At 42.6% G+C, this 15069-nt stretch overlaps 1 protein-coding gene across 5 annotated transcripts in view; it reads right to left on the minus strand.

The window, feature by feature from the left end:
* Positions 1 to 2215: 2215 nt before the first annotated feature.
* ARFGEF3 (ARFGEF family member 3) overlaps positions 2216 to 15069 on the minus strand; it is a 136357-nt gene continuing 123503 nt past the window's right edge. For 3 of the 5 annotated variants that reach the window (XM_029057920.2, XM_029057918.2, XM_029057916.2), the window contains 7 exons: positions 14395 to 14509; positions 13922 to 14024; positions 11944 to 12075; positions 9678 to 9808; positions 7987 to 7995; positions 5157 to 6375; positions 2216 to 3457 (listed from right to left, as the gene is read on the minus strand). In XM_029057920.2, the coding sequence (XP_028913753.1) occupies positions 3266 to 3457; positions 5157 to 6375; positions 7987 to 7995; positions 9678 to 9808; positions 11944 to 12075; positions 13922 to 14024; positions 14395 to 14509 (1901 nt within the window). In that variant the 3' untranslated portion in view covers positions 2216 to 3265. The remainder of the gene's footprint in view (positions 3458 to 5156; positions 6376 to 7986; positions 7996 to 9677; positions 9809 to 11943; positions 12076 to 13921; positions 14025 to 14394; positions 14510 to 15069) is intronic. The other 2 variants (XM_029057919.2, XM_029057917.2) reach the window with 1 other exon arrangement.

The raw sequence follows: 15069 nt of genomic DNA on the forward strand, positions 1-15069 counted from the left end.
ATTTCATTTCTTCCAAGGATATGGTGTAGTCTGCATTTAATGTCTCTAGAGCAGAGTAGCAACCCCAGATACATGACATTTTATATGCTAGTGTTGGCTCCACACTCCTCCACCCCAAAAGGAACTTATCACCCCAAATGGGTTATGCTCCATGTCTTAGCCTTTGAAAATTTGAAGTACTACTCTACCCATTATTCAAAACTGAGCCCCTAAACTTTCAGAAACAAGTAGAGATACACTGGGGGTTTCACGAAACTTTATCTTCAGCTATCGAAGAGCACATCGAAAAGCTCAGAAAAACGGTTTTATAATGTTACTACTACCAGATTCAGGCTTTGCCATCTGCTGCCTGAAAGCTGGCAGTGGAAGGTGATATCCCATCACTTAGGCCCAGTTTGATTAGTGTTTCATTCAATTAGTTTTATCTATTGCCTATATGTAACTCCAAGGATAGAATACCTTGGTGTGGAGTAAGCAGTGTACTGTATCGTTATGAATTTCCAAGAAACAGCACTGGCTTTTAAAGCCATCAAAGGCAGGGTCTGTGCCTAAACTAACCCCTGCTTCCCCTTCCACCTTCTAGTTCAGTGCCCTCAGGTCAGTTCACTAGCAGCTTTGGATCCTGTTTGGTGTTCTCCTTTGCATTTCCTCTCTGCTACTTTCTAGTATTTATTTTGACTATCATCACCTGCTTCATCTGGAATGAATGTGGCTTTTGTGTGGTCTCAAAACACTCCAAAGACCTTGGGCCTTGGCCTTTTTAGGTTCCCCTATTATTTGGGGGAAACTTCACTAGAAAAATTTAATCCCTTTGAATCAGAGAAGGTACTTTCCATATAAACTGCATAATATTAGGTAATGTTGAATAAGTTATTGTAAAACTCAGATATCCCTACAGAAGTAATTGCAATGTAACTCCCAACTACATACTCTCTGCTTATGATTTAAAGTCTTGAAAACTGGAAAAATCCTATAAAAAAATGAGCTATGCTTTACATGGCAGCTCATCTCGAATACACTGTCACGTTTACAACATAGTAGTTTGTCGACATTGAGTTGAAAGAGATGTTATGATCTCACCCAGTCCTCTACCTTTAAGCAGGACTACAGTCTCCTAGATTTTGATGGGTAGTCTCCCATCTAAATACTGGCAGTTTCAAAGCAAACTAGGTGGCACTCTCCTAGTTCTTGTATGGGAACACTTAAGAATCCATCAAACAATATTTCCAAAGCAGGTTAGAGGAGATAAGCCACTTCCATGAAAAGGAAGCGTTTTTATTCTAGTGTCCATTGGATTTTCACCATGCTGAATCGTGCTGTGGCTGTCACGATCCTGGATGGATGTTTGGTGCTCTCGAGATGGTTCATCTATCAGATCAATGAAGCCAGCCAGCTGCCACCCAGGTAAGCCACTTGAATCTTTTGCACCCTAGGGCTACCAAATTCTCAAAACTGTGGGGCTAAAGGATTGGGGCATGGGAATGGAAGGATTGGGGTTAGGGGTACCATGGGGATGTTGGCTGAGAAAAGTCAAAAGAGTATAGAGGAAAATATATTTTAATGGCTTACCTAAATGATGGCTGACCGGGGCAGGAACATTTACTTCACTGACCAGGTGGCACTTGGCAAATAAACCACCAATGCCCAAACATTCTCCCCTTCTCCTCTCCCTTCCTCATCCTCTGAGAAGTCAAAGTTCAATAGCGAATATCTAGATGACATTTTGTTTTCAAATAATAGAATGTCATTTTTTAAAAAAAGTATTTGTGCCTTTTGCTAATCTCTAGTCTGTGCACAAAACTCCCAGTAATAAGATGGACTAATTAGTACTGGTGATAGCAGTGGCATGTGATTTTGTAAAAATAAATCCATAAAATATATTGTAATGAGTAAGCCCTAATCCTCAACGTGAAGGACTATGCATTCACAGTTCACCTGCCTGACCCATCTCCTTCAGAATGCCTTTGCAACCAGGCATCAAAGAAAGTAAGAGGTGGGTGGTAATTTTTAATGGTACTTGTTAAATGTTTACTGGGTGCTAGGTGCTGTACTGCGCTCTGGGGTAGATAGAAGATAATCAGGTTTGACACAGCCCCTGTCCATATGGGAATCACAGTCTAAATGGGAAGGACTTGATCCCTGTTTTACAAATGAGGTAACTGAGGCACAGAGAAGTTAAATGACTTGCCCAAGGTCACACATCAGGCAAGTGGCAGAGCTGGGATTAGAATCCAGATTCTCTGACTCCCAGGCCTGTGCTCTTTCCACTAGGCCATGCTGCTTCCCATTAACATACTTATCATTAATTCACTTTTTAAATCCCAAACTTGCTGGGACTCTAGGTGGCCTTAACTCTGCTAGTTTTGACAGGTGAACACCCACTGACATTTTCCTAAACAATGCAAATCTAGTCAGAAAGGATATCGTACCATGAACTAATATTGTTGCGATCTGCTGGAATTTTGCCCCTCAGTACAGAAAATCACAGTGGTATTCCACAAGGTGAAGTTGGGACATAAGTTTTATGGATGCAATTAGGAGTTCTTTACATCCTAAAGTTGAATCAATCAGTGGAATTTATTGAACGCTTACTGTCTGCGGAACTCTGAACTACATGCTTGGGAGAGTATGTTACAACAGAGTTGATAAGACACCTTTCTTGTCCTCAAGGAGCTTACAATCTACAAGAGGAAACAGACAAAATAAATTACAGACATGTACATAAAGTACTGTGAGGTTGAGGGCAGGGTGAGTAGGGTACAGGGAAAAGGATATTCATGCTTATTACAACCATGAATAATACTGCAAGAGACTTTCCTCCTTACAGTCATATGTACTCTCTGTTTTTGACTATGTAACATCACTGGATATTCCATTTTCTAGACCTTATTACACCAGCCTGAAATACTAGCACATTTTGGCATGTCAAGTTGTTATATCTTTTCACTGGCAAATGTGTCTTCAAAACGGACAGTAAGAATGCAGCCCTTTGAAATTATTTGCCCTTCAGGAAATAATTCACAAGACTTAGAATGGTACAATTTGATAGCATAGACTCTGTGGAAACAAAATTTAAAAATCGCTTTCCTGTCGGGAACAACTGGGCCGATTTTAGAAAATCAATTAAGCTTAAGGTTTTTTGTTTCATTCAGGGAACTCTTTTCTGGATGCCAATTTCATACCGGGGAGGGAATGGTCATTGGAACTTGTTGCCATAACCTAAATCCTCAGGATGGTCTCTGCTTGCTTAAGAAATGGGGTTCTTCTATACGATGATATCGTAGACCCTTCCCACTCTTCCCAGCCATTCCCTCACAGCCTGGCGAACACGGATATCAGTGACGTGACAAGTCAGTTGGCTAATGCAAGGGAACACAGCCGGCTGGAGGGCAGTGAATGTCTGGTCCGGTAGGCTCTGAATCTGATTGAGAACCGTCAATACCATGTTGGTCCAGGCCTAAAAGAAAATGAAAATTAAAGAAGAAAAAATACTTAATGGATTTTAGGCTCCAGTGAACAGGGTCTTAGTGCTCTCTGCTACTATAATATCCAATGGTAATTAGAGTTGTCCTCTTGTAACTGTATTTTCCTCAGGTTTAGGCACTTGCCCGTTAATGTTATCTTTGTTCTCGCCAAAACTTTGGTAGAGGCTTCTGTCCTAAGTTACAGTTTTGTGCAGCCTTGAATATAAAGGCCAAGTATTTAGCAGTAACACTAATAAAATATTTTTTTCCCAGTATTTTCTCCCTTGCAGAGGAATAGGGAACAAAGTAAATCAAAACCCCATTCTCTTTCCTATTCATTTGGCAAAAATTGTCATTTGCCCTGAGAAATAGTTATTAGCAAGGGTGCTTTACCATCATCCTGCATCTATGGATGGTCTTTCAAAATAAATAAGGGTAGGGGGAATCAAATGTCTGAGGCAACTGATATAAAAAATTAAATGAAAACAACACGCCACTCTATTAAGAAACCCTGGTGGTGTAAGATAAAACAGTAATATATTCAGTACTATCTGAACAGATGCTTTCCAGAGCCATCAATAAGGTGTTTTTCATGGAGGCTGAGGTCTAGAGCCTTCTTTCAAAAGCCAGGTGTGCCGGTTAATGAAAGTGCCTGTTGGGTGGTTTCCAATTACTTTAATTTAATACTGTCTGTCTCGTATTCAGCTCCCATAGGCTGTGGGAGCCTGCTTCACTAGCTTCCCTCTTTAAGAGAGCTAGGAATGGGGCTATTGAATTTTGCCCAAGGTTAAGAAACAACATGCCACCTCCCTGGGGCATTCTGTGATTAAATCCACCTTCCCTCACGCTACCCACTCAAGTCATCGCAACACTGACATATTCTATCTATTTTTAGGCAATCTGCAGGTTTCTGATAACTGTGTGTCAAGTTGGAGTCTAGGACTGAACAATGTTATAAATGGAGGCCTTAAGAAGCAAAAGGTAAATGCCTCATCTCTGACTGCTGCCGACATCATTGCAGTGGCCAGAAGATGATCCCTACAGGGAGTGGCGAGCCTTGTCAATGAAATGATCTGCCTGGAAGAAGTGTGTGAAAGGCCTCAAATAGGATGCACGTGATATTGTTAGTCAGACATTTTGACAGTGAAACAGGATATATTCACCAAATATTGTTGGTGAAAAACAGTTTGGCCCCAGCAGGGGAAGAAGGGGGCATGAAGAAGAAACTGGGGTGAGGGAGAAGGGACACAGAGGCATAGCTGGGAAGGCAGGTTGGAGCAACTGAATGGGCAAGAGAGACCCATGGTGGGGAGGGTGAAGAAAGAGATGATAAATGAAGGAATGGACAAGGAGAGAAAGGAACAGAAGCCATTCTTGCCTATTTCAGAAAGCTAAATTCTCAGTTCAGTTATTGAAAGGTATTTGGAGTTTCACAGAAGCTGTTTTAACTCTACATCATTTTTTCCATCACGGGACACACTATCTGATACCAAGTCTTTGAGGTATTTTTAAAGAATTAACCCCACATCAGTTTCCGATTCTTTCCAGCAAATCTGTTTGGTGACAGAATTATAGTACAGCTTGCCAACCAGGCAGCTTTTTGGCGATTCACTAATTAACTTTTACCAAAAGCTGGCCTTTTGGGCTCCTCCGACTCCTGGGAAATTTTTCTATAGAAGGAGCGAGACCTACCTGGATCTGCGCCTCAGCATCTCTTACAGAAATATTCAGGGAGCTTGCCGTGGAGCCCGAGCGGGGTCTCTTCTCTGCCCTCAGGATCTCTGGGCCAGCACTGAAGGAATGCCTCATTTGACCTTGGTCCACCAGCTGCTGAGGGCGCTGGGGGAGAGGCGAGTCTTGACCCCTACCGTTCAGGGTCTCTCCCTTCTTTTCCACCTTGGCATCTTTGGTGAAAGGGGATAAGTTGTGCTGCTGTTTCCTTTTCTTATATTCTGTCATCAGTTTGGAAATAGTTTTGTCTGTGGCTATGGTATAGATTTTATTTCCTGCACTCTCCCACCACTCCTTCTTCTTGCCTTGGTCCTTCTCCCCTCTGGGGCTCAGTGGCATCGTTGGTATTTCTCCACCGACTCCCTTTGGGGTCCCAGCACTAGGCAGCTGGTCCTTTATTTGGCTGTGGTCATCTTCTGAGGGTGTCTCCTTGCCAGAAAGCCCGCCTGTTGATGGGGTGGATGTTTCAGATTGGAAGGAGGGAAGGAAGAAGAAAGCGTCACCTTTGAACACCGGGGGCTCTTCCACGTTGTTCTCCAAATCCAGATGCATTTGGATGTAGTTGTTGCACAGTTCCATGCAAAGCTTGTGAAGTCTTTTGACCAACCACGCCCAGTCAGCATTGCTGACGGGCTGGATGCTTAGAGAAGGCATCCGAGCCCTCCACTGCCTCTTCTCCTTTCCTCGTGGGGGACTGACTTGGGCAGTTTCCTCAAAAATATCTTCATCTTCAGAAGAGCACTGCTGAGAAGAATCCGTACTTCTCTCGTCATCCTCGAATAATACCTTCTTCACCTGCTCGGCTGTGATGTTCTCTTGGTTGGTGAGAACTGCACACACCAGTGCGTGAAAGTAGATATTGAAGCTCATGGCTGACTGGCGATATAGATTGGCGGCCCCACCAATGCCAGACACTTTCTTCAGCAGACACTTCAACCCTGGCCTGGTGTCAAACTCCCGGGCTGTCCGGTAGGAGTCGAGCAGTAAGTCAAATATGACAGCCAAGTTCTGCATGGATATATACCTGAGGAAGCCAGCCAGCTTGATGTCTGCTACCTGCACAGCCTTGTCCTCTCCAAGAGAAGGGCCTTTCACAAACTCTTCCAACAAGATATCATATAAATTCTGAAGCAGCACTTGATGAGAAAGTAAACTCACTACAATTGTCCTGAAAGGAATTCTTCAAGCAGAAAGAAAAAAAGAATTTAGCAACCCGTTATCCTGTAAAATATTTGTGGGTCACCATTAATCACTTCATATTCAATAGACAAAATGATCATTCAATTGTATTGAGCATTCACTTTGTGAAGAGCACTGTAATAAGAGTTTGGGAGAGTACAATATAAAGAGTTGTCCGACATGCTGCTTCCCTAAGAGAAAACTTTTATGGGTTTATATCAAGAATACGAGGATCATTCTAATTGATCTTAATAGAACCCGAGGAACTAACATGAACCATGATACTGAGTTACCTCTCTGCATCACATTTTGAAGAAACTGAGGGAATCCTAATTTCAAATTCAAAAATGCAACTGTGGGGAAAATACATACCAGATTTTTTTTTTAATCAAGGCCATGCAATGAATGGGAATATTCAATGTTTTCAAATTTCAACAATTTCTATCAAGTTTTTTTGATTTTGCTCTACCTTCATTTTTAAAACTTTGCCCCCTTTTCTTATATCTTTATAGGAACTTATTTTAATTTGGTTTGCAGTGCAAAGCTAAAGCCAGCCAGGGATATTCTGCTAAAAGGATTCTATTTCTTCTTCCTCAAGAGCTACTTTTTTCATGCTCCCAAATGCAATTCAGCATTTTAAATTGAACTTTAACCTATTCCATACATTTAAAATATTCAAATAATTACACACGTGCTTTCCAGTATACAAGAGGTTATGCTAGTCAGTCTCTCCCATCTTCTGTTACAACTGGTTCTCTTCACCATTATCACTTGCACTAAAGTGGGGGTGTTAGCAGGAAAACAGGTTACTCTTCTTCTCTAATACCTTCCAATCCCAATACTGTGGGAGACGGAGTGGTGCAAAGATCCCATTTTACCTCCAGATCATCTGCTTCTTCCCTCCCCTAGGAATCAGCCATGGTGTCACACTAATCCTTGAACCCACTGATAAATTCAGTGCCTTTAAGTTGGTCAGTGCCTACTGAGGAATACATTCCTCTGTGTTTGGCTAACTGCAGTTGTGACTTCTCAAAATGGCATGGTTCTCCCAGTACAAACCTGATCCAGAATAGAACATAAATGTAAGCACTGCAAGATCCAAGAAACTTGACAAGACACTCTCAATTTTCTCCTCCAAAAGCCCCAACTAAGCACTTTGAGGGAGGGGAACGTGTTTACCAACTCTGTTATAGTGTACTCTCCCAAGTGCTTAGTTCAGTGCTTGATATGCATGCTGGATTGATTGACTGATCGTTTGAGAAGGGGAGCTGAACCAAGTCAGCCTCCGGGAACTGCGTTTCATGTCTGGCAGGACCCAAACTCACGGAGATTGGATCTAGAACCTGGAAAAAAGGTGTTCTTTCAGAATCCCAGCTAAGAAGTTGAATAGCATCGAATCAAATTTCTATAGATGATACAGAAGTCCTTATGATACAGAAGCCCATGGCCAATTAATTGGGGATTCTGAATTGTGAGTCTCTGGTATCATTTTTACAGAAAATACCAGATGCCACAAGTCCCGAGCATCTTTACCAATTACAGGATCTTGGAAAAAAGTCTAGTAAAAGAACTTGCAAGTTGTGTACATTAGGGGAAAGAGAAATTCCCTTACCCTAGTTTCCTGTTAAATGATGCGGCATTGAAGGAAAAAAAATGAGGAAAAGAGAAAGAAGGTTAGAGCAGTAAGGAAAGGAGTAAAATACCTATTTCTGTACAGCCAGTGAATTAACTGGGTTTAAATGGGGATTCAGTAATTTCATTTTACCCAAGTTTCAACTTCCTCCCAGTTGCTCACCATGTGCCAAATAGCCTAACTGGGGGAGCACTACCCTTCCAAGGCCCACAGGAAGCAGCGTGGTCTAGTGGATAGAGCACGGGCTTGGGAGTACAAAGGACCTGGGTTCTAATCCTGGTTCTGCCACTTGTCTGCTGTATGACCTTTGGCAAATCACTTAACTTTTTGGGGCCTTGGTTACCTCATCTGTACAGTAGAGATTGAGGTTGTGAACCCCATGTGGACTGTGGACTGGACTGTGTCCAGCCCTAGTAGCTTATATCTACCCAGTGCTTAGTTCTTTGCCTAGCACATAATAAGTGCTTAAATACCAGTTAAAAAAAAAGGCCCCTGCACTGTGCCTTCCACCTCTAGCAGAGGTGCAAAGGACCAGAAATGGGTCAAAAAATGAAGAGCAGATGGGATAGCAACCTGTGCTAACCACCTACTCTGAATAACAACAGATGTGTTTTTAAATATACCCACAGCTGTACTTGAAATAGAACATCCAGACCTGTACATACCACACAGGTAGATACATTAGAATAAACATCTTTCACCACATATGCATTTATAGATGCTCACAAATGAACACACAGAGCTTTCACAGAAGGCAAGAGAGAGAGAGAACGGCAGAATGGCAGAGGAGGACAGGGCCAGCAGAGGAAGATGGGGCAGAACCGCAGGGAAATAGGCTTTTTCACTACTTCATTTGTATTATTAAACACATTCCCCTTTATATGTTAAAACCAAGAGTGAGGAATTTAATTTTGAAGAAAAGTGAATATGCTCATCCTGCCTCTGCCATAAAGAGAAATAGTAACAAAACAAAACCCAATTTCTTCACTCTGTTACAATTTTCTCAACGTGACAAAATAACCTATATATAAAGAGGAGCGACAACCAATTAGGAGCCTGATTCTGATTGAAGAGGACAGGAATATTTACCTCATGAGAAGTTAGAGGTAGGTTTTATTTTTTTTTCCAATGGTATTTGTTAAACGTTTACTATGTGCCAGGCACTGTTCTAAGTGCTGGGGTAGATAAGATAATCAGGTTGGATGCAGTTCCTGTCCTACATGGGGCTCACAATATTAAAACCCATTTTATAGATGGGGTAACTGAGGCACAGAGAAATGAAGTGACTTGCCCAAGGTCACACAACAGGGAAGTTGTTGTGCATAAGCTATTTTGAAATGTCTGAGAAAAGCCCTCTCATAATTGAATCCCAAATAATTTTTTATAGTCTCGGTCAAACCACGGTGAACCCAAATCCAGCTGGGCAGTAGGTAGGAGGCATTTCTTTTTAATAATGTTGGTATTTGTTAAGCGCTTACTATGTGCAGAGCACTGTTCTAAGCGCTGGGGTAGATACAGGGTAATCAGTTTGTCCCACGTGAGGCTCACAGTCTTCATCCCCATTTTACAGATGAGGGAACTGAGGCCCAGAGAAGTTAAGTGACTTGCCCACAGTCACACAGCTGCCAAGTAGCGGAGCCGGGAAACCATCACTCAGTACAGCTGCATACCTTTTCTGGGTATGTCCATTGGGCTTCTCGTCGGACGGCAGTTCAATGATAAGTACACAGGACTGAGCATGCTCAAATCCTTCCTTGTTGTTCGGTGTCTTTGGGGAGCACTGCGTATCTAACATGAACACCTGTCAAATGAACAAAATGCCAAACAAGCAATTCAGTGCATCGACTCATCTTGTTAATCAGCGGTACTTATTGAGGGCTTATTCTGCACGGAGCATTGTACTAAGCGTTTGGGAGAGTACTCCCTACAAACATGACTCCAAGGAGAGTTCAGTATAGTGATACTGTTTAAAAAGAGTGAGGAGCAATTTAGTGCCACTGGCGGAAGCAATGTTCCTATTCGTCAAATTCTCTCTGGTTCCAGCTTACCTTGGAAGAATGTCTTATAGCCATCTACTGGACATTTCGGTAAGAAACAGCTGCTCTTCATAGTTACGGTGTGGATTTGGGGGATTAAAAAGAAAACCCTTCCTTCAGGAGTGATCAGGTTTATTGGTTTTGTAATAGCATAAAATATGATCTCATTTTCAAAATTTCAGGTTTTATTTTAGCTATTTTCCTGATTTCTGTTCAACATTCAACGGCATGACAAATATTTGCGATGATGATGATGACCTCGCATCTAACTGCTGGTGTATGTAGCGATGCTGAGGCACTCTTGTTTAATGTAGGGAAATGGTGTCCAGCAGCAATACAAAATTAATGATATCCAACCTTAGTTTGGGGAAAATGGGAGCAAGAATGATAAGACTCCCAAGGAAACTCCAGACTCTAATGAATATTGTGTGTGTGTGTGTGTGTGTGTGTGTGAATCCCCCTTGGCAAATATATTTTACACATTTTAAAGTCAAATACTTTAATAATTGTCTTGCAGGTACCACATTTTGAAATACAACTGGATTCTATTGATGACTTAAACATCATCAGTGGTATCTGAGTGCTTACTGTGTAGTAAGTTCTTAGAGAGTACAATGCAACAGAGTTGGGAGGCATATTCCCTGCACACACTGAGATGAGTGAGACATTAATATGAATAATTTACCATACATAATTTATAGATATGTACCAATACCACAATTTTAACATTAACTCTAGCTTTAAAGACAAGAATCAAGCAGGAGCCGGAAATTGGTTTAAATTGGATAACTCTGTAACCTATTAATAATAATAATGTTGGTATTTGCTAAGCGCTTACTATGTGCTGAGCACTGTTCTAAGCGCTGGGGTAGATACAGGGTAATCAGGTCCCATGCGGGGCTCACAGTCTTAATCCCCATTTTCTAGATGAGGTAACTGAGGCACAGAGAAGTGAAGTGACTTGCCCAAAGTCACACAGCTGACAAGCGGCGGATCTGGGATTAGAATCCATGACCTCTGACTCCTAAGCCCGTGCTCTTTCCACTGAGCCACGCTGCTTCTCTATTACTTATCAGAAGAATATCAGGGGAATTATGCAGAAGTATAACTTGGCACTTTAGTGTTCCAAATGAACACTAAGATTGGGTTTAGGGTAGGGGATCTCTCTCCATCACCATGCAATGCACTTGTTCATTTGTCAAAGTGGGTGTCCATATAGCCTGGTTTATTCTCAATGGTGGTGTGGGGGGGGAGGCTAGAAAAGACACCCTAAAAACCGCCTATCACTCAAAACAGTCTTACTAGACAACTGTGTATAGTGGTCCTTAATTATTCAGTGCTATTTATGCCCACAAGTTATAATGGAATGCGAAGGGCAGATATTTCTGATCTCATCATGAGTAGCACTTAGAACAGTGCTTGGCACATAGTAAGTGCTTCACAAATACCATAATAATAATACTGTCATTTTCAAAAACAAAAGAGAGCTTACTTACCATATATAAATTGAGGCAGAATTTAATTTGTCACTTCTCATCCTCTTGACAACAGAAAACATTCCCCCAGAAACTCCTGTAACTTTGCTAATACCATAATACCTTCTGACATGGGGTAAGGAAATGGGGTTCAAGATAGGTTAGGATTGGACTTGAGCTAACCTAAAACAAGAAACGTCTGTCGCCAATGATGATCAACCCAACTCCTCTCTTTAACCTTAATGCCTGGAGCTGGAGAATGGATATTGGGTCCTACTCTCCAAGAAAACCCTCTTCCTAAACATTTGGAGAGCTCGATTTGACACTAGCTAGTTCTGGTTTTGTTCAGCACGGGCTCCTAACTCCATAGCTCTCTCCACATACCGTATTATTCACAGCTCCTGAAAGTCAAGCGAATGACTTACCTGCTGTGCCATGGCTCGGATCCGCCAGTACTCTGCCTCGGCACTGGGGGAAGGGGAGGGAGCTGCCACTTTCACCTCACAGCCGTCGCTCCCGAAGCTTTCCGTCCCACTGTGGAAACACCCCAACAGGTTCTAGAAGAAAACACGAGAGCTGACTCTGACTGGAAGCCTGAGGAGTTGCTGCTTGGCCCTGTGATAAATCTGAGCTCCACCACATACGGCTTCCCCACCCACTGCTTACAAACTGGCCCCTCCCTAAAGATTCAGACAGTTATTTTACGTTGGACCACAGACAGTGAACTAATGGGGTTAATGTAGAGGAGCCCTTAATTGCCTGTCTCTGGGAAGGCCGATGGCCTTGGGAAGGTTTGGCTTCCAAATGAGGGCCAAGAAGACAAAAGGAAGGGCATACATACACTGATGGGAATCAGTTAATTGTACTTTTGAGTGCTTATTGTGTGCACTGCACTGTACTAAGTGCTTGGGAGAGGACAATACCACAGGGTCGGTAGACATGTTCCCTGCCCACAACAAGCTTATGGACTAAAGAGAGTTTACAGTCTAGATGGATGAAAAATGACTTCTGTGTGTTCTTGGTGTTAATAATAATGATGGTATTTGTCAAGCACTTACTATGTGCCAAGCACTGTTCTAAGCGCTGGGGTAGATATAAGGTAATCAGGTTGTCCCATGTGGGGCTCACAGTCTTAATCCCCACTTTACAGATGAAGTAACTGAGGCACAGAGAAGTGAAGTGACTTTCCCAAGGTCACACAGCTGACAAGTGGCGGAGGCAGGATTAGAACCCACGTCCTCTGACTCCCAGTCCCGGGCTCTTTCCATTAAGCCATGCTGCTTCTCAAAAAAAGTCACCTAGAAGGCATCTGCTAGAACCAGTACTAGAACCCAGGTCCTCTGACTCCCAGTCCTGTGCTCTTTCCACCAGACCACACTATTTCTTACTGTGTTTAGCACATTATCTAGTAAAGTGAGGGAAATAGCAAGGACCGAAAGACAGGGATTAAATTGATATATTTTGATGGCAGTTTGCAACCTCCCAAGATTTTTTTTTTTCCCCAATGGTATTAGGTGCTTCCTATGTGCCAGCCACTGGAATAGACACAAGCTAATCAGGTTGGACACAGTCCACAACCCACAAGGGACTCAAAGTCTTAATCCCCATTTTACAAATGAGGGAACTGAGCCACAGAGGAGGCAAGTGACTTGCCCAAGGCCACAGAGTAGACATGTAGCAGAGGCGGGATTAGAACCCAGGCCTTCTGACTCCCAGGCCCTTGTTCTTTCCACTAGGCCATGCTGCTTCTCAGATCTTAACAGGGGAAAGGCTCTTCCTTCTTGACTGTCAGATTTAGTCCGGGATAGAATTAAATAATCCTGTAAGGAAAAGGTAACTGCAGAGGTCAATAGCAAAGAAGGGTACAGCTGTGGAAAGGCCAAGGGAAATAGAGGTGTACAGCATAAACTAGTCACGAGCTGGCCTCAACAATCTCCAGCTATGCCCTACATCTGTGCTGACTGGCTATTACGGGCTATCAATCCTTCACTTATAAATTGCTTCCGAACCCACCTTTTTTTTTAAATGGTATTTTCTAAGCACTTTACTATGTGCCAGACACTGTTCTAAGCACTGGGGTAGATACGAGATAATCAGGTTGGACACAGTCCCTGTCCCACATGGGGCTCACAGTCAATTCACATTTTACAGACGAGGGAACTGAGGCACAGAGAATGAAGTGACTTGTCGTAGGTCACACAGCAGACAAGTGGCAGAGCTGGGATTTGAACCCATGTGGTTTCTGACTCCTAGGTGTTCATGCTCTATCCACTGGGCCACTGTGTCCACCTGTAAATTCTTTAAAGAAGATCGCTGTTGTGTAAAGGGGGATAGCAGGGATAGGGTGATATAGTGGATTAAAAGATTCCCAACATGCCCTTTCTCTTCCCCGGCAGGATTCACCTTCACTGGCTCCAGCGTAGCAGAGAACGCATCTTGCAGCGCACAGCAGGCGAGTCTCCACATCTCTTCGGTGAAAACGGGTCCTGCTGTCACAAGGACATACCTGGAAACAGAACCGGGAACAGTGGTTTCTACCAATGAGAGGCACAACTCTGTGTGGCTCAACAGAACTCTGAAACCCCCTCACTCCCACGGTTTGGGGAGATGTACAGTTTCTCCAGCACCAGATCTCATTTTTCAAAAACCGTGTAGGTAGAAATTCTTAATTACAATGCGAGATTTTAGAGCCAGGTTTTATATGTTGCAGAGAGGCGTAGAGATGGAATTGGGGTTTGGAGCAGCAAAGCCACAGGCCTGTGAGGTGACTGGACCAAATGGAAATATGACTTTTAGGTCAAGGCGGTGCCATGAATCCTTTCTCCTTCAGAAAAAAACCAACCAACCCTAAATTATGAGACAGAGATTTTTCTTACCTAATACAGGAGCAACCAACTCTGGAAATAGTTTCTGTAGGCTCTGCCACACATGCCACCAACAGCTTGAAGAGATCTTTTAGCATTGTGTTGATCATATTTTCATACCTAATGTCTTCAAGGCAGAAAATGTAAGTTTTCACTTGTTAGCATTACCAACCTAGATTATTGTCCCTTTTTGCAAGGACATTTATTAGACTGGCACCCACATGAAGTCAGAAAGAAGGAAAAAAGTAATACTGAGATTTTAAATACCTGTCTTCCTCCAACTTAGACGGTGAGCCCAATGTGGGACAGGGACCATGTCCGACCTAATTATCTTGTATCTACACCAGCTCTTAGTTCAGTGTCTGGCAATCAATCAATGAATCAATTGTATTTATTGAGCATTTACTGAGTGCAGAGCACCACACTAAGGTGCTAGAGAGAGTAAATATAACAACATAACAGAGTTGATAGAAATATTTCCTTCCCACACTGAGCTTACAGTCTAGAGGACATAGTAAGCCCTTAAGTACCATAATTATTATTATTGCTATTTAAAAAACTAAAAAATAATAGGGGGCAAAACCTATGAATATCTAGTTTGTTTACAAGCACTGAACGTGTCTCATGCTTCCCCTAGCACTCAATAAATGCCCTTATTACCTCTACTGCTCTATTCCACTAAAACTC

The sequence above is a fragment of the Ornithorhynchus anatinus genome, chromosome 2, assembly GCF_004115215.2.
Source record: "Ornithorhynchus anatinus isolate Pmale09 chromosome 2, mOrnAna1.pri.v4, whole genome shotgun sequence".
Taxonomy (NCBI): domain Eukaryota; kingdom Metazoa; phylum Chordata; class Mammalia; order Monotremata; family Ornithorhynchidae; genus Ornithorhynchus; species Ornithorhynchus anatinus.